The sequence below is a fragment of the Anolis sagrei genome, chromosome X, assembly GCF_037176765.1.
Source record: "Anolis sagrei isolate rAnoSag1 chromosome X, rAnoSag1.mat, whole genome shotgun sequence".
Taxonomy (NCBI): Eukaryota; Metazoa; Chordata; class Lepidosauria; order Squamata; family Dactyloidae; genus Anolis; species Anolis sagrei.
In genome coordinates, this window is record NC_090034.1 from 12,031,613 (window position 1) to 12,056,349 (window position 24,737).

At 36.0% G+C, this 24,737-nt stretch overlaps 1 protein-coding gene across 1 annotated transcript in view; it reads right to left on the minus strand.

Annotated features, from left to right (window-relative positions):
- LOC132781564 (sterol regulatory element-binding protein 1-like) overlaps positions 1–19,902 on the minus strand; it is a 60,070-nt gene extending 40,168 nt beyond the window's left edge. The window contains exons 1-2 of the mRNA XM_067473150.1: positions 19,498–19,902; positions 15,720–15,885 (exon numbers count right to left, since the gene is read on the minus strand). Of these exons, the coding sequence (XP_067329251.1) occupies positions 15,720–15,828 (109 nt within the window). The 5' untranslated portion in view covers positions 15,829–15,885; positions 19,498–19,902. The remainder of the gene's footprint in view (positions 1–15,719; positions 15,886–19,497) is intronic.
- Between the last annotated feature and the right edge of the window lie 4,835 nt (positions 19,903–24,737).

The window sequence follows — 24,737 nt, forward strand, 5'->3', positions numbered from 1 at the left end:
AAGTCGAGGGGAGCTTTTTCAGCCTAAAAAAGGGGCTGAAAAACTAGGCTTATACTCGAGTATATACAGTACTTTTCCCCAAACTACAAATCCCAAAAAGGAGTTATAGCAATTAAACTGCTATCAAACTGCTAAATTATGATGGTGATTATTATTATTATTATTATTATTATTATTATTTGTTGACAGCAGGAATTGTGTGCATCCTCCAAATGTGGGTGGACTACAACTCCCAGCATCTGTCAGCACTGGCTAGGGGATGCTGGGATTTGCAATCCCAGCTTTGCAATCAAAGTCCTGCATTTCCCATCTCACAAAAGCAAAGTGGTGTGTTTCGACACCCAGCTACATAGAAAAGCAGCCAAGGCCTTCTGGATATATATGCCTTAAGACAGTGTTTCTCAACCTGGGGGTCGGGACCCCTGGAGGGGTCATGAGGGGGTGTCAGAGGGGTCGCCAAAGACCATCAGAAAACACAGTATTTTCTGTTGGTCATGGGGTTTCTGTGTGGAAAGTTTGGCCCAATTATGTCCTTGGTGGGGTTGAGAATGCTCTTTGATTGTAGGTGAACTATACATCCCAGTAACTACAACTCACAAGTGTCAATGTTTATCTTCCCCAAACTCCACCAGTGTCCACATTTGGGCATATTAAGTTTCTGTGCCAAGTTTGGTCCAGATCCATCATTGTGTCCACAGTGCTCTCTGGATGGAGGTGAACTATAACTCCCAAATTCAAGGTCAATGTCCACCAAACCCTTCTAGTGTTTTCTGTTGGTCAGGGGTGTCCTGTGTGCCAAGTTTGGTTCAATTCCATCATTGGTGGTGTTCAGAATGCTCTTTGATTGTAGGTGAACTATAAATCCCAGCAACTACAACTCCCAAATGACAAAATCAATTTTTTTGAGTGAAGGACATACATTGGGTTGTTAGGCGTCTTGTGTCCAAATTTGGTGCCAATTCGTCCAGTGGTTTTTGAGTTCTGTTAATCCCACAAACGAACATTACATTTTTATTTATATAGATTATTATTATTTGTTGACAGCAGGAATTGTGTGCATCCTCCAATTGTGGGTGGACTACAACTCCCAGCATGTGTCAGCATTGGCTAGTGGATGCTGGGATTTGCAATCGACGTCCTGTCCTAAAATGCAACTGAATTCCCATCTCACAAAAGCAAATCCGTGTGTGTTTCGACACCCGGCTACATAGAAAAGCAGCCAAGGCCTTCTGGAGATGCCTTAAGAGCATGCAGAACCTGGCTCTGATATCCTGAGTGTGTGTCTTTGGACAAGCTGGGGCTCCATTGTGCAATCAATATGTGTCTATGCTTACTTGGAGGACTCTCCCCTCCCTCCGGAATGAGGGTGGAATTGTGAATCACTGGATTTAGCATGAGGTGATCCCCGCCGGCCAATCAGGAGCCGCCGCTCGGCCTCCAAGGTGAATGAATGGCGCTGGGGTTACTATAGGGCATCCCGGGTTAACCCTTTCCTCACCTCCAGAAGCCAGGCGGGGTTACTCCAGGTCAAATGCAAGAGCTTTGCTCCTTCAGGCCTGGAAGAAAGGGTTACCTTTCCAATCCCATGACTGGGTTGTTGTAGGTTTTTTCGGGCTATATGGCCATGGTCTAGAGGCATTCTCTCCTGACGTTTCGCCTGCATCTATGGCAAACATCCTCAGAGGTAGTGAGGACACTTGCCATAGATGCAGGCGAAATGTCAGGAGAGAATGCCTCTAGACCATGGCCATATAGCCCAAAAAAACCCTACAACAACCCAGTGATTCCGGCCATGAAAGCCTTCGACAATATATTATTATTATTTATTATTATTATTCAAACTACAAGAGAGGAGATTCCATCTGAACATGAGGAAGAATTTCCTGACTGTGAGAGCCGTTCAGCAGTGGAACTCTCTGCCCCGGAGTGTGGTGGAGGCTCCTTCTTTGGAAGCTTTTAAACAGAGGCTGGATGGTCATCTGTCAGGGGTGATTTGAATGCAATATTCCTGCTTCTTGGCAGAATGGGGTTGGACTGGATGGCCCAGGAGGTCTCTTCCAACTCTTTGATCTATGATTCTATGATTATTTAATGATCAGGGATACTCAACCTGTATCAGCACAGAATTGGAAGGTTTATTTTCAATTTCAATTTATTTTTTTTTGCCCAGAATGGCATTGGCCTTTGTTGCTGCAGCTGAACTTGTGGGGACATTTTGATTACTCCAATCCAGGCATTGGCAAACTTGGGCCCTCCAGGTGTTTTGGACTTCAACTCCCACAATTCCTAACAGCCGGTAGGCTGTTAGGAATTGTGGGAGTTGAAGTCCAAAACACCTGGAGGGCCCAAGTTTGCCCATGCCTGCTCCAATCTATTCAGGCCTGGCAGACGGCAGATGGGGAAGGACATTTTCATCATCATCATTATCACCACCATTATTATTATTATTATTATTATTATTATTATTATTATTATTATTTACTTAGTTACTTACTTATATCCTGCTTTATCTCACCATATGGAGACTCAAAGCGGCTCCCCATCGAAAACATTACAACTTCAAATCATAGAATCATAGAATCAAAGAGTTGGAAGAGACCTCCTGGGCCATCCAGTCCAACCCCTTTCTGCCAAGAAGCAGGAATATTGCATTCAAATCACCCCTGACAGATGGCCATCCAGCCTCTGCTTAAAAGCTTCCAAAGAAGGAGCCTCCACCACACTCCGGGGCAGAGAGTTCCACTGCTGAACGGCTCTCACAGTCAGGAAGTTCTTCCTCATGTTCAGATGGAATCTCCTCTCTTGTAGTTTGAAGCCATTGTTCCGCGTCCTAGTCTCCAAGGAAGCAGAAAACAAGCTTGCTCCCTCCTCCCTGTGGCTTCCTCTCACATATTTATAGATGGCTATCATGTCTCCTCTCAGCCTTCTCTTCTTCAGGCTAAACATGCCCAGCTCCTTAAGCCGCTCCTCATAGGGCTTGTTCTCCAGACCCTTGATCATTTTAGTTGCCCTCCTCTGGACACATTCCAGCTTGTCAATATCTCTCTTGAATTGTGGTGCCCAGAATTGGACACAATATTCCAGGTGTGGTCTAACCAAAAGAGAATAGAGGGGTAGCATTACCTCCCTAGATCTAGACACTATGCTCCTATTGATGCAGGCCAAAATCCCATTGGCTTATTATTATCATTATTTATTGATTTATTGATTTATATCCCACTTTATCTCTCCATATAGACAGTTTCACTGCTCTAATCTATTCAGGCCTGGCAGACTGTAGATGGGGAAGGACATTTTCATCAACATCATTATCACCATCATCATTATCTTATTAATAATAATAATAATAATAATGTTATTGATTTATTTTTTTATATCCCCCTTTATCACACCATATGGAGACTCAAAGCAGCTCACCATCAAAAATATTACAACTTCAAATATACAATAATAAAACAGTATATCGTTAAATATTATTATATATGATATGCAAATATACAATATTAAAACAGTATAATGTTAAATATTATTATCTATGATAGGCAAATATACAATAATAAAACATTATATCGTCAAATATTATTATCTATGATATGCAAATATAGAATAAAACAGTATATTGTTAAATATTATTATATATGATATGCAAAATACAATAATAAACAGTATATTGTTAAAATAACAGTATATCGTTAAACAGTAAAAGGTAAAGGTAAAAGGTAGTCCCCTGACATTAAGTCCAGTCATGTCTGACTCTGAGGTGTGGTGCTCATCTCCATTTCTAAGCCGAGGAGCCAGCGTTGTCCGTAGACACCTCCAAGGTCATGTGGCCGGCATGACTGCATGGAACGCCGTTACCTTCCCGCCGGAGCGGTACCTATTGATCTACTCACATTTGCATGTTTTTGAACTGCTAGGTTGGCAGAAGCTAGGGCTGACAGCGGAAGCTCACGCCGCTCCCCGGAATCGAACCTGCGACCTTTCAATCAACAAGCTCAGCAGCTCAGTGCTTTAACCCACGGCGCCACCGGGGGCTCCGCCGTTAAACAGTATATCGTTAAAATTACAACAGCAAAACAGCAGAGAGGAAACAACCAGGCACATCTTAACACCTCTCAACAAAAGATTCCCCCAGGCTCAGCCAGGCCTTTCAATGCTAATGAATGTGGTCAGTTGAAACATTCACACCTAGCTCCAGCAGACAAGAGTCCTTTGTCCCACTCTTGTCATTCCACGGATATATAAACCCTTTTTCCTAGTTCCAACAGACCTCACTACCTCTGAGGATGCTTGCCATAGATGCAGGCAAAATGTCAGGAGAAAATGCCTCTAGAACATGGCCATATAGCCCGAAAAAACCCACAAGAACCTAGTGATTCCAGCCATGAAAGCCTTCGACAGTATATCGTTAAATAGTATTATCTATGATATGCAAATATACAATAATAAAACAGTATAATGTTAAATATTATTATCTATGATATGCAAATTTACAATAATAACACTGTATATCATTAAATATTATTATATATGATATGCAAATATACAATAACAAAACAGTATATTGTTAAATATTATTATATATGATATGTAAATATACAATAATAAAACAGTACATCGTTATATAGTATTATATATCATCGGTAAACATATTTAATATATTAGTATTACCATACTACATTATTATTATATATTATTATATTGTATTATTAGTATTATATTGTATTAGACTATAATATTATTATCAATATTATATGTATCACAATATTAGGATGAATATATTAGGATTATATATTACTATATTGTACTATGCCACTATACTGCAATATTATTAGTAATATTGCATGTAATATACAATATACAATTATTATATTATTATATTGTAAGGTAAAAGTAAAGGTTTCCCCTTGACATTACATGTAGTCATGTTCAACTCTGGAGGTTGGTGCTCATCTCCATTTCTAAGCCGAAGAGCCGGCGTTGTCCGTAGACAGCTCCAAGGTCTCGTGGCCAGCATGATTGCATGGAGCACCTTACCTTCCCATTGGAGCAGTACCTATTGATCTACTCACATTGCATGTTTTCGAATGGCTACATTGGCAGAAGCTGGGGCTAACAGCAGGAGCTCACCCCGCTCCCTGGATTCGAACCTGCGACCTTTCGATCAGCAACCTCACCAGCTAAGTGGTTTAACCCACTGCAATCTATATATATATACAATATATTATATGTATATTGTATATATACATATAATCTATTATATGTATATACAATATATTATATTATTAGCATAGCACAGGATTAGTATAATATATTACTATATTGTATTGTGCCACTATATTGCACTATTATTGGTAATATTACATATAATATATAAAATACAATTATATTATTATTATTATATATTATCTGTAAACATATGTAATATATTAGTATTACCATATTACAATATTATTATATATTATTATATTGTATTATTAGTATTATATTGTATTACACTATAATATTATTATCAATATTATATGTATTACAATATAATATTTATATAGTATTACATATTATCGGTAAACATATTTAATATATTAGTATTACCATATTACAATATTATTGTATATTATTATATTGTATTATATATTATTATATTGTATTACACTATAATATTATTACCAATATTATATGTATTACAATATAATATTAATAATATTATATAATATATAGTATATGATATATCGCTTTTTCCTCCAAAAGAGACTCAAAAATAGTAAACAGGTGAAAAAGCAACAGAATATACAACTTAAAAGTTTTTGACTGTGAATATTAAAATAGTATTAAAGCTAACACAAACAGACTATTAAAAGCATTGAAAGCAATTGGAAATACACAACATGTCACACACATTATGCTAAATCTATCCTGACCTTGCAGGCTGCAGATGGGGAAGGATATTATTATTATTATTATTATTATTATTATTATTATTATTATTATTATTGCTATTTCACTTCCCAGTTGGATTAGGCAAAATCAAACAGCCTAACCTCTTCCTTATTAAACTTTTATGACATCTTTGGTTCATTTACATTGTAGAAAGAATGCAATTTGACACCACTTCGAACTGCCATAGCTTAATGCGATCATATCCTGAGAGTTGTAGTTTTGCAAGGTCTGCAGCCTTCTCTGTAGGGCAAACTACAACACCCAGGATCCCATAATAGGGAGCCAGGGCCGTTCAAGCGGTGCCAAACTGCATCGAAGCTACAGTGTCAATGCACGCTAATTCTCAGATATTGATTAAGAGATGGACGCAGGGTAGAAACAGAACAACAACAACAACAACACAAAGTATGGATTGTCGATGCTGCAATCCCAGGTGACAGCAAAATTGACAAGAAGCATGATATGAGGGTTTAAAGATTGAACTGCGAAGACTCTCGCACAAGCCAGTCAAGGGGGTCCCAATGGTGATTGGCACACTGGGCGCAGTGCCTAAAGACCTTGGCCTGGACTTAAAAACAATCGGCACTGACAAATTGCCATCTGACAGCTGCAAAAGGCCACCCTACTTGTTCACACATATATCATACAGTCGTAGACACTTGGGAAGGGTCCGAGGTGTGATCGAATACAAAAACCAGCATAGTGATCTTGTTTTAAATAATAATAATAATAATAATAATAATAATAATAATAATAATAATAATTTGAAGAAACTGGAATAAAATGACCCAAATGAAACTGCATCAATGTTAAAGTGTCAATGGACTCTAATTCTCAGATATTGATTAAGAGATGGACGCAGGGTAGAAACGGAATAACAACAACAACAACACAAAGTATGGATTGTCGATGTTGCAATCCCAGCAGAATTGACAAGAAGCAACTCGAAAAGCTGACATGATACGAGGATTTAAAGATCGAACTGCAAACACTCTGTGACAAGCCAATGGTGATTGGCACACTGGGCGCAGTGCCTAAAGACCTTGGCCTGGACTTAAAAACAATTGGCACTGACAAATTGCCATCTGTCAGCTGCAAAAGGCCACCCTACTTGGATTCCTTATTAACCTTTTATGACATCTTTGGTTCATTTACATTGTAGAAAGAATGCAATTTGACACCACTTCGAACTGCCATAGCTTAATGGGATCATATCCTGGGAGTTGTAGTTTTGCAAGGTCTGCAGCCTTCTCTGTAGGGCAAACTACAACACCCAGGATCCCATAATAGGGAGCCAGGGCCGTTCAAGCGGTGCCAAACTGCATCGAAGCTACAGTGTCAATGCACGCTAATTCTCAGATATTGATTAAGAGATGGACGCAGGGTAGAAACAGAATAACAACAACAACAACACAAAGTATGGATTGTTGATGTTGCAATTCCAGGCGACAGCAAAATTGACAAGAAGCATGATATGAGGGTTTAAAGATTGAACTGCAAAGACTCTCGCACAAGCCAGTCAAGGGGGTCCCAATGGTGATTGGCACACTGGGCGCAGTGCCTAAAGACCTTGGCCTGGACTTAAAAACAATTGGCACTGACAAATTGCCATCTGACAGCTGCAAAAGGCCACCCTACTTGTTCACACATATATCATACAGTCGTAGACACTCAGGAAGGGTCTGAGGTGAGATTGAATACAAAAACCAGCATAGTGATCTTGTTGTATATAATAATAATAATAATAATAATAATAATAATAATAATTTGAAGAAACTGGAATAAAATGACCCAAATGAAACTGCATCAATGCTAAAGTGTCAATGGACTCTAATTCTCAGATATTGATTAAGAGATGGACGCAGGGTAGAAACAGAATAACAACAACAACACAAAGTATGGATTGTCAATGTTGCAATCCCAGGCGACAGCAGAATTGATGAGAAGCAACTTGAAAGGCTTACATGATACGAGGATTTAAAGATCGAACTGCAAAGACTCTGTGACAAGCCAATGGTGATTGGCACACTGGGCGCAGTGCCTAAAGACCTTGGCCTGGACTTAAAAACAATCGACGCTGACAAATTGACAGCTGCAAAAGGCCACCCTACTTGGATCTGCACGCATTGTTCACACATACATCATACAGTCGTAGACACTTGGGAAGGGTCCGAGGTGTGATCCAATACAAAAACCAGCATAGTGATCTTCTTGTATATTATAATAATAATAATAATAATAATAATAATAATAATAAGGTCTGCAGCCTTCTCTGTAGGGCAAACTAAAACACCCAGGATCCCATAACATGGAGCCAGGGCCGTTCAGGCGGTGCCAAACTGCATTGATGCTACAGTGTCGATGCACTCTAATTCTCAGATATTGATTAAGAGATGGACGCAGGGTAGAAACAGAATAACAACAACAACAACAACAACAACACAAAGTATGGATTGTTGATGTTGCAATCTCAGCAGAATTGACAAGAAGCAACTCGAAAAGCTTACATGATACGAGGATTTAAAGATCGAACTGCAAAGACTCTGTGACAAGCCAATGGTGACTGGCACACTGGGCGCAGTGCCTAAAGACCTTGGCCTGGACTTAAAAACAATCTGCGCTGACAAATTGTCAGCTGCAAAAGGCCACCCTACTGGGATCTGCACGCATTGTTCACACATATATCATACAGTCATAGACACTCGGGAAGGGTCCGAGGTGTGATCGAATACAAAAACCAGCATAGTGATCTTGTTGTATATAATAATAATAACAATAATAATAATAATAATAATAATAATAATAATAATTTGAAGGAACTGGAAAATAATGACCCAAATGAAAGGGGATAAAAATACAACCCTGGACTAACTCAGACACGAAAGAGACGCAACGGCACCCAAACATGGCGTCTGCCAGTCACCGAGTGTCTGCCCTATGTCCCTTTCTCCTCTGCCCCATTTTCCAAATCAGGATTGGCCCTTTGCCCCGGGTCAACGTCTCCGCCTGGAGTCTGACTCCAAGTTATCCCAGAAGATAAATATATTCAAAGGTGTGTTTGTCTTTCGGATGACAACTTTGGGCAGGCTTCCCTTGGGCGACAAATCAAGGCCATATGGCTGACTCTTGATCTCCGATGCTAAGCAGGGCTGGCCTTGGTTGGGATTTGGGTGGGAGTCCATCCAGAAAGTAAAGGGATACACGGAGTGTCACTGCGTCCAAACCCTTTATTGCACACTCCCTATTTGGAATGGTTTTGCACACTTTTTGTGTGTGCGTTACATCAATGGAAAGCAGAGATGGAACCCATTTTGGCGTGTCTCAGATACAGGTCCAAGCAGCATATAATTAGCATTATTAATATTAGTATTTGCATAATTTAAATCTGCATTTTCGCCCGTGTGCATTTCTTCTATGCATTTTAATAGTGTTTTGCATTAGCTCTCTGTTTTAATCCTGCTGCGCTCTGCCTCGAGTCGTAAGCAGAGGCAGGCAATTATTATTAACTATCATTATCTATGTAAATAAAAATGTAATGTTCGTTTGTGGGATTAGCATAACTCGAAAACCACTGAACGAATTGACACCAAATTTGGACACAATGCACCTCTCAGGCCAGCGAGTGACCATCACTCATACAAACACAGAAAAACACAACAGAAGGGACTTAAAACCCCCCAAAACCCCAAATAATTACTACGCATGTGCAAAATCACATATATATACACAAACACACACATATATACACATATATGCATACACACACACAAAACACATACACAGAAAGGGGGAAGGAAGGAGAGAAGGAGGGGGGAAAGGAGGAAAGGAGAGAAGGAAGGAAAGAAAGAAGGGTAGAGAAGGAAGGAGAGAAGGTGGGAGAGGAGGGAAAGAGGGAAAGAAAGAAGGAAAGAAAGATAGAGAAGGAAGGAAGGAGAGAAAGTGGGAGAGAAAGGGAAAGAAGGAGAGAAGGAAGGAGAGAAAGAGGGAAAGGAGGAGGGAAGGAGAGAAAGAAAGAAAGAAAGAAAGGAAGGAAGATAGAGAAGGAAGGAGAGAAGGAGGGAAGGAGAGAAGGAAGGAAAGGAAGAAGGGCAGAGAAGGAAGGAAGGAGAGAACGGGAGTGGAGGGAGAGAAAGAGGGAAAGAAGGAGATAAGGAGAGAAAGAAGGAAAGAAAGAAGGAAAGAAAGAAAGATAGAGAAGGAAGGAAGGAGAGAAGGTAGGAGAGAAAGGGAAAGAAAGAGAGAAGGAGGGAGAGAAAGAGGGAAAGAAGGAGGGAAGGAGAGAAAGAAGGAAAGAAAGAAAGATAGAGAAGGAAGGAAGGAGAGAAGGTGGGAGAGAAAGAAGGGTAGAGAAGGAAGGAAGGAGAGAACATGGGAGAGGAGGGAGAGAAAGAGGGAAAGAAGGATGTAAGGAGAGAAAGAAGGAAAGAAAGAAGGAAAGAAAGAAAAGAAAATAGAGAAGGAAGGAAGGTGGGAGAGGAAGGGAGAGAAGGAGAGAAGGAAAGAAGGAGGGAGAGAAAGAGGGAAAGAAAGAGGGAAGGAGAGAAAGGAGGAAAGAAAGAAAGATAGGGAAGGAGGGAAGGAAGGAAGGAAGGAAGGAAGGAAGGAAGGAAGGAAGGAAGGAGAGATGGAGGGAAGGAGAGAAAGAAGGAAAAGAAGAAGGAAAGAAAGAAAAATAGAGAAGGAAGGAAGGTGGGAGAGAAAGGGAAAGAAGGAGAGAAGGAGGGAGAGAAAGAGGGAAGGAGAGAAAGGAGGAAAGAAAGAAAGATAGGGAAGGAAGGAAGGAAGGAGGGAAGGAGGGAAGGAAAGAAAGAAGGGTAGAGAAGGAAGGAGAGAACGTGGGAGAGGAGGGAGAGAAAGAGGGAAAGAAGAAGGTAAGGAGAGAAAGAAGGAAAGAAAGCTAGAGAAGGAAGGAAGGAGAGAAGGTGGGAGAGAAAGGGAAAGAAGGAAAGAAGGAGAGAAGGAAGGAGAGAAAGAGGGAAAGAAGGAGGGAAGGAGAGAAAGAAGGAAAGAAAGAAAGATACGAGAAGGAAGGAAGGAGAGAAGGTGGGAGAGAAAGGGAAGGAAGGAGAGAAGGTGGGAGACGAGGGAGAGAAAGAGGAAAGAAGGAGGGAAGGAGAGAAAGAAGGAAAGAAAGAAAGATACGAGAAGGAAGGAAGGAGAGAAGGTGGGAGAGAAAGGGAAGGAAGGAGAGAAGGTGGGAGACGAGGGAGAGAAAGAGGAAAGAAGGAGGGAAGGAGAGAAAGAAGGAAAGTAAGAAAGATAGAGAAGGAAGGAAGGAGAGAAGGTGGGAGAGAAAGGGAAATAAGGAGAGAAGGAGGGAGAGAAAGAGGGAAAGAAGGAGGGAAGAAGAGAAAGAAGGAAAGAAAGGATAGAGAAGGAAGGAGAGAAGGTAGGAGAGAAAGGGAAAGGGAGTCAAAGAGAGAAGGAGGGAGAGAAAGAGGGAAAAAAGGAGAGAAAAAAGATGGAGAAGGAAGGAAAGAGAGAAGGAGGGAGAGAAATAGGGAAAGAAGGAGGGAAGGAGAGAAGGAAAGAAAGAAAGGTAGAGAAGGAAGGAAGGAGAGAAGGAAATAAAAAAGTGAAAGAGGGAAGGAAGGAAGGAAGGAAGGAAGGAAGGAAGGAAGGAAGGAAGGAAGGGGACAAGGAAGGATGGAACCAAAGAGCATAGGAAGCGAGAAAAGAAACAGGTAGAGAAGGAAGAAAGAAAAAGGGAAAAAAGAGGAAGGAAAGAAGGAGGGAAGGAAGGAGTGAAAGAAAGAAGGAGGGGGAAAAGGGAGGGAAAGTTTGCCACAGCAACGTGTGGCGGGTATAGCTAGTCTATATCAATAAAAATGTAATGTTCGTTTGTGGGATTAACGGAACTCAAAAACCACTGGACGAATTGATACCAAATTTGGACACAATACATCTATCAGGCCAACAAGTGACCATCACTCATGAAAACACTGAAAAACACAGTGACAAAAACAACTCAAATACCAAAAGACTGTTAGGAATTGTGGGAGTTGGAGTCCAAAACCCCAGGAGTCTGCCCCTACCTGGTCTACACCGTGAAATTATTCCACATGGTAGTTAAAAGGGCCCCATAGGCCATCCAGCCCTACCACTATTTGCAGTAAAGGAATACACCATCAAAGCCCTCCCGAAAGATGGCCATCCAGTTGGAAAGGAGCCCCAAATGCCATCCAGTCCAACCTCATTGGGCAGTAAAGGAAGATACCATCAAAGCCTACCTGACAGATGGCCAACCAGTTGGAAGGGAGCCCCAAAGGCCATCCAGTCCAACCCCCTTTGGCCCCTTAAAGGTGTGTGTCTGTCTGGCCATCCATGCATCTACCTACCTACCTACCTACCTATCTTATGTTCTATCCATCTACCTTCTGTTCCATTTATCAATGTCCCTTCCATATGTCAGGATGAGGCATACGGCAAGCTGCACTATTATCAATAGCAGTACTACTAGTAGTAATAGTATAATTTTGTGCACGTCGAACAATTAGAAAGCAAAAGCGTCATTGTCTCAGCCACCCATTATTTTGGATTTCAGGATGAGGCATTAGGCAAGCTGCACTATTATTATTATTATTAGTATTATTATTAGTAGTAGTATTAGTAGCAGTAGCAGTAGTAATAATATAATTTTGTGCACATGGAACCATTGGAAAGCAAAAGCACCACTGTCTCAGCCACCCATTATTTTGGATTTCAGGATGAGGCATATGGCAAGCTGCACTATTATTAATAGCAGTACTACTAGTAGTAATAGTATAATTTTGTGCATGTGGAACCATTGGAAAGCAAAAGCATCACTGTCTCAGCCACCCATTATTTTGGATTTCAGGATTATACATACAGCTAGCTGCACTATTATTATTATTATTATTAGTAGTACTACTACTATTAGTATTATTTTGTGCACATGGAACCATCGGAAAGTAAAAGCATCACTGTCTCAGCCACCCATAATTTCGGATTTCAGGATGAGGCATACGGCACGCTGCCCTATTATTATTAGTAGTAGTAGTACTAGTATAATTTTGTGCACTTGGAACCACTGGAAAGCAAAAGCATCACTGCCTCAGCCCCCCATTATTTTGGATTTCAGGATGAGGCATATGGCAAGCAGCATTATTATTATTATTATTAGTAGTAGTAGTAGTAGTAGTAGTACTAGTAGTATAATTTTGTGCACATGGAACCATTGGAAAGCAAAAGCATCATTATCTCAGCCACCCATTATTTTGGATTTCAGGATGAGGAATATGGCAAGCTGCACTATTGTTATTAGTAGTAGTAATACTAGTAATAGCAGTACAATTTTGTGCACATGGAACCATTGGAAAGCAAAAGCACCACTGTCTCAGCCACCCATTATTTCGGATTTCAGGGTGACGCATACAGCTAGCTGCACTATTATTATTATTACTACTACTACTACTAGTAGTAGTATAATTTGGCGCATATGGAACCATTGGAAAGCAAAAGCATCACTCTCTCGGCCACCCATTATTTCGGATTTCAGGATGAGGCATACGGCAAGCTGCACCATTATTATTAGTAGTACTACTAGTAGTAGTACTAGTATAATTTTGTGCACGTGGAGCCATTGGAAAGCAAAAGCATCACTGTCTCAGCCATCCATTATTTCGAATTTCAGGTTGAGGCGTATGGCAAGCTGCACTATTAGTAGTAGTAGTAGTAGCATAATTTTGTGCACACTGAACCATTGGAAGGCAAAAGTGCTCCTCTTGAGGATGGTTTTGGAGGATTTGGGGATTCAAGACGAGGCATACCCAAGCTATTATTATTAGCCATTAGCAGTCCCATTGCAGCGCATGGCGCAACCCCATGATGAAACATTGCCCCTGCCGTCTGCTTCAGCAAAAAGCACTGGAACATTTGTCACCGGAGAAAGGAATGACCGATAGTAACCCGACCGTGTGACGTCAGCCCCTTCCCACAAACACACCAGGAAGAGGAGGCGGGTGCAAGAGGCTGGCAACCAATCACAATATGTGTGTGTGTGTGTCTGTGCATGTGTGTGTGTGGAGTGGGGGCAGAGAAACACTCCTTGCCACCAGCAAGTTTTCAAGCTGCTGCTTCTCCACAATAAAATAATGTGTTGTCGAAGGATTTCATAGCTGGAATCACTGGGTTGCTGCAAATTTTTCGGGCTGTATGGCCATGTTCCAGAAGCATTCTCTCCTGACATTTCGCCCACATCTATGGCAGGCATCCTCAGAGGTTGTGAGAAGTAAGTGAGCTGTTATATTACATCAGACCTCACAATCTCTGCCATTGATGCAGTTGAAACATCAGGAGAGAATGCTTCTGGAACATGGCCATAACAGCCCGAAAGATTTACAGCAACCAAATAATAATAATAATAATAGATGTGGGCAAAACATCAGGAGAGATTGCTTCTGGAACATGGCCCATACAGCCAGAAAAACTTACAGCAACCCAATAATAATAATAATAATAATAATAATAATAATAATAGATGTGGGCAAAACATCAGGAGAGAATGCTTCTGGAACATGGCTACACAGCCTGAAAACTTACAGCAATCCAATAATAATAATAATAATAATAATAATAATAATAATAATAGATGTGGGCAAAACATCAGGAGAAATTGCTTCTGGAACATGGCCCATAGAGCCTGGAAAACTCACAGCAACCCAAATGTAATAATAATAATAATAATAATAATAATAATAATAATAGATGTGGGCAAAACATCAGGAGAGAATGCTTCTGGAACATGGCCCAGACAGCCTGGAAAACCCACAGCAACCCAATAATAATAATAATAATAATAATAATAATAATAATATAGATGTGGGCAAAACGTTAGGAGAGAATGCTTCAGGAACATGGCCATAGAGCCTGGAAAACTCACAGCAACCCAAATGTAATAATAATAATAACAATAACAATAATAATAATAATAGTGGGATGCTATGAGTTTTCCGGGCTGTATGGCCATGTCCCGGAAGCATTCTCTCCTGACGTTTTGCCCACATCTATGGCAGGCATCCTCAGAGATGTGGGCAAAACGTCAGGAGAGAATGCTTCCGGAACATGGCCATACAGCCCGGAAAACTCATAGCATCCCATTATTATTATTATTATTATTATTATTATTATTATTATTATTGGGTTGCTGTAAGTTTTCAGGCTGTGTGGCCATGTTCCAGAAGCATTCTCTCCTGACGTTTTGCCCACATCTATTGTTGTTGTTGTTATTATTATTATTATTATTATTATAGAATAGCTCACTTACTTCTCATAAACAGCATGGAACTGGAGGACTAATAATGATGATAATAATGATATACACTCTAATAATAACAACAATGATATATATCTCCCTTTCTTCCCAGCAGGGAGGAGGTTTCTAATGACAATGATAATTATAATATTAATATTAATCATAGGACTACTTTCTTAAACAGCATGAAGAGAGAGGATTAAATTGTCCCCATCATCACTTTCTTCTCTTTCTTTAAAGGAGGCTCAAACCACGTTTCCATGCAAGAAGGGCTCCTTTGAAAGAGCAAAAAACACACCAAAGGTTGCCCCAACACGCCTTTTCCTATCCAACTTTGGGAATTGTTGGGGTGCTTCTGCCCCGACCCCAAAACCATCATCCACTCCTCTTATTTATAATCCATCCTGCATTGGGCAAGCACCTAAAGCTCAGATTCCGCACATGACACAATGCACATGGAAAGGAAGCCCAAGGCATGAGAAAGTGGGGTACACAAAGGGAGACCCACCGTCAATGTCGCTGAGGAGCGCGGTGTCGATGTCGCTGGATCCGTGGAGCGTCAAGGAGGGGTCCAGCCCGTCCAGAGAGGCCTCCTCGAAAGGGAGGTTGTTCATCATGGTGGGGCCCTTCCACTTGGGGCCACGGGGCCCCTTTCTGGACAGAGAAAGGCCCCTCTGTGCAAAAAAATATATATAATGTTTTAGACATATACATATATGCATATATATATAGTGATTTCTTAAGTAGCGTTTGACCCCTTGTGTATTTGTTATATGTATCTTAATAGTGTGTGTGTGCCATATATTTATTTATTGCAATTTTTAAGCAACATCGGACCCTTTGTGTATTTGTTATATGTATCTTAATAGTGTGTGTGTATGTATGTATGTATGTATGTATGTATGTATGTGTGTGTCTGTGTATATGCCATTTATTATTTATTTATTTATAGTAATTTTTAAGCAGCATCTGACCCCTTGTGTATTAGTTAAATTTATTTATTATTATTTATTTATTTATTATTTGCACTTGTTAACCGCCACTCTCAGTGTGCATGTGTGTGTGTGTGTGTGTATATATATATTGTAATTTTTAAGTAGCGTCTGACCCCTTGTATATTTGTTAAATATATCTTAATAGTGAGCATGTGTGTGTGTGTGTGTGTGTGTATATATATATATTGTAATTTTAAGCAGCATCTGACCCCTTGTGTATTTGTTATATATATCATAATAGTGAGCATGTGTGTGTGTGTGTGTGTGTGTATATATATATATATATATATATATTGTAATTTTTAAGCAGCGTCTGACCCCTTGTATATTTGTTAAATATATCTTAATAGTGAGCATGTGTGTGTGTGTGTGTATATATATATATATATATTGTAATTTTTAAGCAGCGTCCGACCCCTTGTGTATTTGTTATATATATCTTAATAGTGTGTGTGTGTGTGTGTATGCGCCATATATTTATTTATTTTAATTTTTAAGCAGCATCTGACCCCCTTGTGTATTTGTTATATATACCTTAATTGTGTGTGTGTGTGTCTCTATATATATGCACACACACCGTATATTTATTCATGTATTGTGATTTTTTAAACAGCATCTGACCCCTTGTGTATTTGTTATATGCATCTTAATAGTGTGTGTGTGTGTGCATGTTTGTGTGTGTATGTGTGTGTGTGTGTGTGTGTATATATATATATATCGTATATTTATTTATTGTTATTTTTAGTAGAGTTTGACCCCTTGTTTATTTGTTATATGTATCTTAATAGTGTGTGTGTGTATATCGTATAATTTATTTATTTATTGTGATTTTAGCAGCGTTTAACCCCTTGTGTATTTGTTATATGTATCTTTGTGTGTGAGTGTATGTATATATATATACCGTATATTTATTCATTTATTGTGATTTTTTAAGCAGTGTCTGACCCCTTGTGTATTTGTTATTTGCATCTTAATAGTGTGTGTGTATGTATGTGTGTGTGTATATATCGTATAATTTATTTATGTATTGTGATTTTTAGCAGCATTTGACCCTTTGTGTATTTGTATCTTTGTGTGTGTGTGTGTGTGTGTATAATTCTATGATCAGTTGGTTCAAGTCCCCTCTCCAGAAGCATGAGATATACATATATACACATACACATTTATGTATCTAGACACACACATAAAGACCCTCTCTCCAAAGATATACGGTAATATAAAATTACATAACAGAACATATAGGATCCGTTTCGAAAGGAAGCCCCCCCCCAAATATAATAATATCTTATATTATAATAATATTACATATTATATTATATTATAGTAATATAAATGCTTAATATAATAATTTAATAATGTAATATAATAATAACATGTATTTACTATAATATAAGATCAATTGGCTCTATTGAAAGCCCCCCACCGAATATAGTAATATAATATATTATATAGAAGGAATATAATATAATAATATTACTATATTATATATTATAATATAATTATATTATATTAATATATTATATTATATTCCTTCTATATATATTATATTATATTATATTATTATTACTATATTATATTCCTTCTATATAAGACCAGTTGGCTCTATTGAAAGCCCCCCTCCGAATATAATAATATAATATCTTATAATGAAGGAATTTAATATAATAATATAATATAATTACACTATTATATTTGGAGAGAGGGCTTTCAACAGAGCCAATTGATCTTATATTATATTATTATATTAAGTTATTATATTACATATTTATATTATTATAATATACTACAATTTATTTTGTATTATATTATAATAATATAAATAAGCAATATAATAACAATATATTTAATATAATTATACGATTATATTTGGAGAGGGGGCTTTCAATAGAGCCAATTGATCTCATATTATATTATTATATTAAATTATTATATTACATATATTATTATAATATAATAAAATTGATTTTGTATTATAACGCAATATAAATACGCAATATAATAATATAATATATTTAATATAATGATACTATTATATTTGGAGAGGGGGCTTTCAATAGTCAATTGATCTCATATTATATTATTATATTAAATTATTATATTACATATATTATTATAATATAATAAAATTGATTTTGTATTATAACGCAATATAAATACGCAATATAATAATATAATATATTTAATATAATGATACTATTATATTTGGAGAGGGGGCTTTCAATAGTCAATTGATCTTATATTATATTATTATATTAAATTATTATATTACATTGTATTATATTATATTATATTGTATTATATTATAATAACATAAATACGCAATATAATAATATATTTAATATAATTATACTATTATATTTGGAGTGGGGGTGTCTATATTAAATTATTATATTACATATTTATATTATTATAATATACATAATTGATTTTGCATTATATTATATTATATTGTATTATATTATATTGTATTATATTGTAATAACATAAATACACAATATAATATTATATTTAATATAATTATACTATTATATTTGGAGAGGGAGCTTTCAATATACAATTGATCTTATATTATATTATTATATTAGTATATTATTATATTACATATATATATTATTATAATATAATACAATTGGTTTTGCATTCTAATAACATAAATACGCAATATAATAATATATATTTAATATAATTATACGATTATATTTGGAGAGGGGGCTTTCAACAGAGCCAATTGATCTCATATTATATTATTATATTAAATTATTATATTACATATTTATATTATTATAATATACTATAATTGATTTTGTATTATATTATAATAACATAAATACGCAATATAATAATATAATATATTTAATATAATTATACGATTATATTTGGAGAGGGGGCTTTCAATAGTCAATTGATCTCATATTATATTATTATATTGCATATGTATATTACTATAATATAATACAATTGGTTTTGTATTATAATAATATAAATACGCAATATAATAATATAATATATTTAATATAATTATACTATTATATTTCAATGGAGTCAATTGATGTTATATTATATTATTATACTATTATATATAATATAATATTACATACTTATATTATAACATAATACAATTGATTTTGTATTATATTATAATAATATAAATATGCAATATAATAATATAATATATTTAATACATTATAAGATCAATTGGCTCTGTTGCAAGCCCCCTTTTCTTACTATCCCTGTCCCAATACATATTTATGGAGCTAATCCCTCTATATTGATCCCAGAGCAAGAACAGACCTGGGGAGGGGAGGATGGAGGGGGATCCCCTTCTTAAAGTGACAGCAGCAGTAGCAGCAGAGTCCAAGGAGAGGCAACCCTGCAGGCGGATGGGATTTGTAGTCCTCCTTCAGCTGGGTCTAGGCTTTGCAAATGCAGCTGGATGCATGCCTGGGCAGGAAGGCGAGGAAGGAGAGTGGCTCCTCATGCCTGCCCTGGAGCTCCCCATCTGGGACTGAAGGAGTTGGGGGCGGAGCCACAGCCATTAAGCCCCGCCCCTTGAGGGGTTTGATTGACAGCTCCCTGCTTGAGCCCTTGCCTGGGTTGATTGACAGCTCCCCAGTTCCTGCAAACAGAGAGCAAAGAGAGGGTTAAAAGCAAGACCCTGGGAGTTGGAAGGGAATGGGCCTTGAGTGCCAGAAAAATAGCAAAAGAGACAGGTCAAGGCAAGCTAGGCATTGCAACATTGAGCCATATGGGACTCTCCTGGCTCTTAAAGGGGAAGGCACTGGGATTATGTGCCCAGGCAAAAGGGAACTTTATATATATAGTTGTGATATTTATATATTTTAGAGAAAGAGATTAATTGCATATATATATAGGAAACTTGATATATATATATAAAAGGAAACTTTATATATATATTCACACACACCTGTTTAGTTTCCCTATATATATATATATATATATATATATATATATAGGGAAATTAAACAGGTGTGTGTGAATATATATATATAAAGTTTCCTTATATATATATATATATATATATATATATAAAGTTTCCTATATATATATGCAAACTTTATATATATATATATATATATAAAAGGAAACTTTATATATATATATTCACACACACCTGTTTAGTTTCCCTATATATATATATATATATATATATATAGGGAAACTAAGCAGGTGTGTGTGAATATATATATATAAAGTTTCCTTTATATATATATATATATATATATATATATATATAAAGTTTCCTATATATATATGCAATTAATCTCTTTCTCTAAAATATATAAATATAACCACTGGGAAACTAAACAGGTGTGTGTGAATATGTGTGTGTGTGTGTATATACACATACCTATATTAGGAAATTAAACAGGTGTTATATATGTGTGTGTGTGTGTATATCTCAAAAATATATAAATATAACAATTGGGAAATTAAAGAGGTGTGTGTGAATATGTGTGTGTGTGTATATATATACACATACCTATATTAGGAAATTAAACAGGTTATATATATATGTGTGTGTATATATATGTGTGTGTGTGTATATGTATACGTGTGTGTATGTATATATATGTGTGTGTGTGTATATGTATATATGTATATATATATATATATATATATATATACTTCTCAAAAATATATAAATATAACAATTGGGAAATTAAACAGGTGTGTGTGAATATATGTCTGTGTGTATATATATATACACATACCTATATCATACCTATATTAGGAAATTAAACAGGATATATATATATATATATATATATATATAAGAACTCGGAAAGTAAACAGGTGTGTGTGAATATATGTGTGTGTGTGTGTTTGTGTATATATATATACATACCTATATCAACCTATATTAGGAAATTTAACAGGATATATATATATATATATATAAGAATTGGGAAATTAAACAGGTATCTCTCTCTCTATATATATATATCCATACATATTAGGAAATTAAACTGATATATATATACCTACAGATATGTGTGTGTGTCTCTATATATATTATATTCCTATATATTAGGAAATTAAACAGGTATAATACACACACACATGCATACATATATATATGTATTCCTATTTATATATTTATATTGAAATTGATTCATCTCTATATAAAATATAGTATTGCCCTGTTAATATATTTACATAAATATATTTCCTTATATCTACCTCTAAAGCAGATATAATATAGATAATATAAAATATTTTATATTTTATATATATTTGCATTATATATAGCTTATATATAAATTGAACAATATATATTATATTATATTGTTCCATTTAAATATTAGTTATATATAATGTAGGTATAAAAATATATAATATTTTATATTATTTATATTATATCTATATTATATGTAGATAAGGAAATATGTTTGTATGTAAATATAGATATATAAATAAATGCAGGTCTAATATATATATATATATATATATATATATATGAATTATATATAGCTAATATTTGAATGGAATATATTATATTATATTGTTCCATTTATATATTAGTTATATATAATGCAGGTATAAACATATATAATATTTTATATTATTTATATTATATCTGCATCATATGTAGATAAGTAAATATGTTTCTTTATAAATATAGATATATAAATAAATGCAGGTCTAAAATATATAATTATATTTTATATCTGAATTATATATAGCTAATATTTGAATACATTAGTTATATATAATGCAGGTATAAACATATATAATATTTTATATTATCTATATTATATCTGTATCATATGTAGAAAAGTAAATATGTTTCTATATAAATATAGATATATAAATAAATACAGGTCTAAAATATATAAATATATTTTATACCTGCATAATATATAGCTAATATATGAATGGAACCATATAATAATATAATATAATATAATATAATATAATATAATATAATATAATATAATATAATAATATAATATAATATAATATAATAATATTATAATATAATATAAATTTATTTTATTATTAAGGTAATGTAACATAATATAATATAATATATGTTCCATTCATATATTAGCTATATATAATACAGGTACAAAATATGTAATATAATATTTAATATTATATCACATATTTAACTTTAATATTCTTTGGACTGCCTTGCAAGGCTGTTTTTTCCCTGCAAGTCCCTAAAAGCAGCCAGGCAGAGGCAAGGAAAGGGTTAATAGTTGGCCAAGTTTGCGTGGGCGTGGCCACTCCGCCAGAGCAGCCAATGAGCTTCGACTTCAGCAGGGAAGCCCCCTCTGGGGAAGCTTGGTTGAGCGGCGGGGAAACACCTCCCGTAGTACCAGGCGGATTGACCAATGGGAGCGCGGCTCCGCAGTGGAGTGATTTTACGTCACGGCCCAGGCGTTGGGAGGTTACATCATAGGGGCGGGGATTCCCTCCTCCGCCTCCACGTGGAGGCAAGGGGCGGGGCTAAGATTTAAAGGGGCCGCGCAGAAGGTTAGGGAGGGTTTAGAACAGAAATTAATTACTGGATTTTTTTTCATCCCCAAGTTTGCAAAAAGTTACTTTTGGGGGACTATAGCTTAAGCGGCTGAGGGGCAAAAGGAAAGGGCCTGAGGCTGTTAGGAATGGTGGGAGTTGAAGTCCATTCTGGGATGTGTAGTCTGAAAAGGCAAGCCAGGAGATGCTTGGAATTGTGTATGTATTTTTACACAAAGGAAGTAAGGGGATTCTGGGAATTGTAGTCCTAGCTCAGGCTTCCTCCAGCCTTTGCTGTGAACCAGAACCTCTTCATATTCCTATTTCTGAGAGCCATACAGAACTATGGTTAGGTGCTCTGTTGTATTCCTCTGACTTAAATAATATTTAAATATTATTAAATAATACTATTTAAATATTATTATCAAATAATATTATTTAAATATTATAATTAAATAATAATATTTAAATATTATAATTAAATAATAATATTTAAATATTATTATCAAATAATATTATTTAAATATTTTATTAAATAATATTATTTAAATATTATTAATAATACTATTTAAATATTAATGTTATTAAATAATATGTAAACCACATTATTCTTAAATAATATTAAAATAATGATATTATTAAATAATAATATTTAAATATTTTATTAAATAATAATATTTAAATACTTTATTAAATAATATTCTTTAAATATTATTAATAATATTTAAATATTAATATTATTAAATAATATATTTAAATATTATTATTTTATTATTATCAAATCATATTAAATAATATGTAAACAATATTATTCTTAAATAATATTTAATAATATTATTAAATAATATTTAAATAATAATATTATTACATAATATCTAAATTGTCAAAGGTTTTCGCGGCCGGAATCACTGGGTTGTTGTAGGTTTTTTCGGGCTATATGGCCATGTTCTAGAGGCATTTTCTCCTGACGCTTCGCCTGCATCTATGGCAACCATCCTCAGAGGTAGTGAGGTCTGTTGGAACTAGGAAAAAGGGTTTATATATCTGTGGAATGACAAGGGTGGGACAAAGGACTCTTGTCTGCTGGAGTTAGGTGTGAATGTTTCAGCTGACCACCTTGATTAGCATTTGATGGCCTGACAGTGCCTGGAGCAAACTTTTGTTGAGAGGTAATTAGATGTCCTTGTTTGTTTGCACAACAACAGAGAGCTCCAGCAGACAAGAGTACTTTGTCCCACCCTGGTCATTCCACAGATATATAAACCGTTTTTCCTCGTTCCAACAGACTTCACTACTTCTGAGGATGCTTATAGATGCAGGCGAAACATCAGGAGAGAATGCCTCTAGACCATGGCCATATAGCCCGAAAAAACCTATAACAACCCAATATCTAAATTATTATTATTACTAAATAATATAACTTGTTGTTGTTGTTCATTCGTTCAGTCGTCTGCGACTCTTCGTGACCTCCTGGACCAGTCCACGCCAGAGCTCCCTGCTGGCCGTCACCACCCCCAGCTCCTTCAAGGTCAGTCCAGTCACTTCAAGGATGCCATCCATCCATCTTGCCCTTGGTCGGACCCCCTTCCTTTTTCCTTCCATTTTCCCCAGCATCAATGTCTTCTCTAAGCTAATTTAAATTATTGTCATTATTACATTATTACTACTATTATTAAATAATTATTATTACTCTTATTATTTCAAGCATATGTTGGCTTTGGAGGATCGGAATGATGGGAGTCGTAGTCATCTTACACATCATGATTGATAGTCATTGGAGAAGGCCGAAGCGATGGCTTTCAGGTCAGAGGAGTAGTGCATCCACTCCAGGTTTTTTGTCCTGGCTTCACTGGTGCCAAATTCTTCATTACTGCTTCTAGGGGAGATTGGCTGTTGGCAAAAAGACTTCCTAAAAAGACTCCAAAGGAGGAAAATATATTGCTGTTTGGGAGTCTGGTAGAGTCCTTTGCAAACAGCCTGGATTGGCCATCTGTCCAGAGAGGTTAGATTGTGCACAGCAGAAGGAGGTTTAGTCTTGATGATCTCTG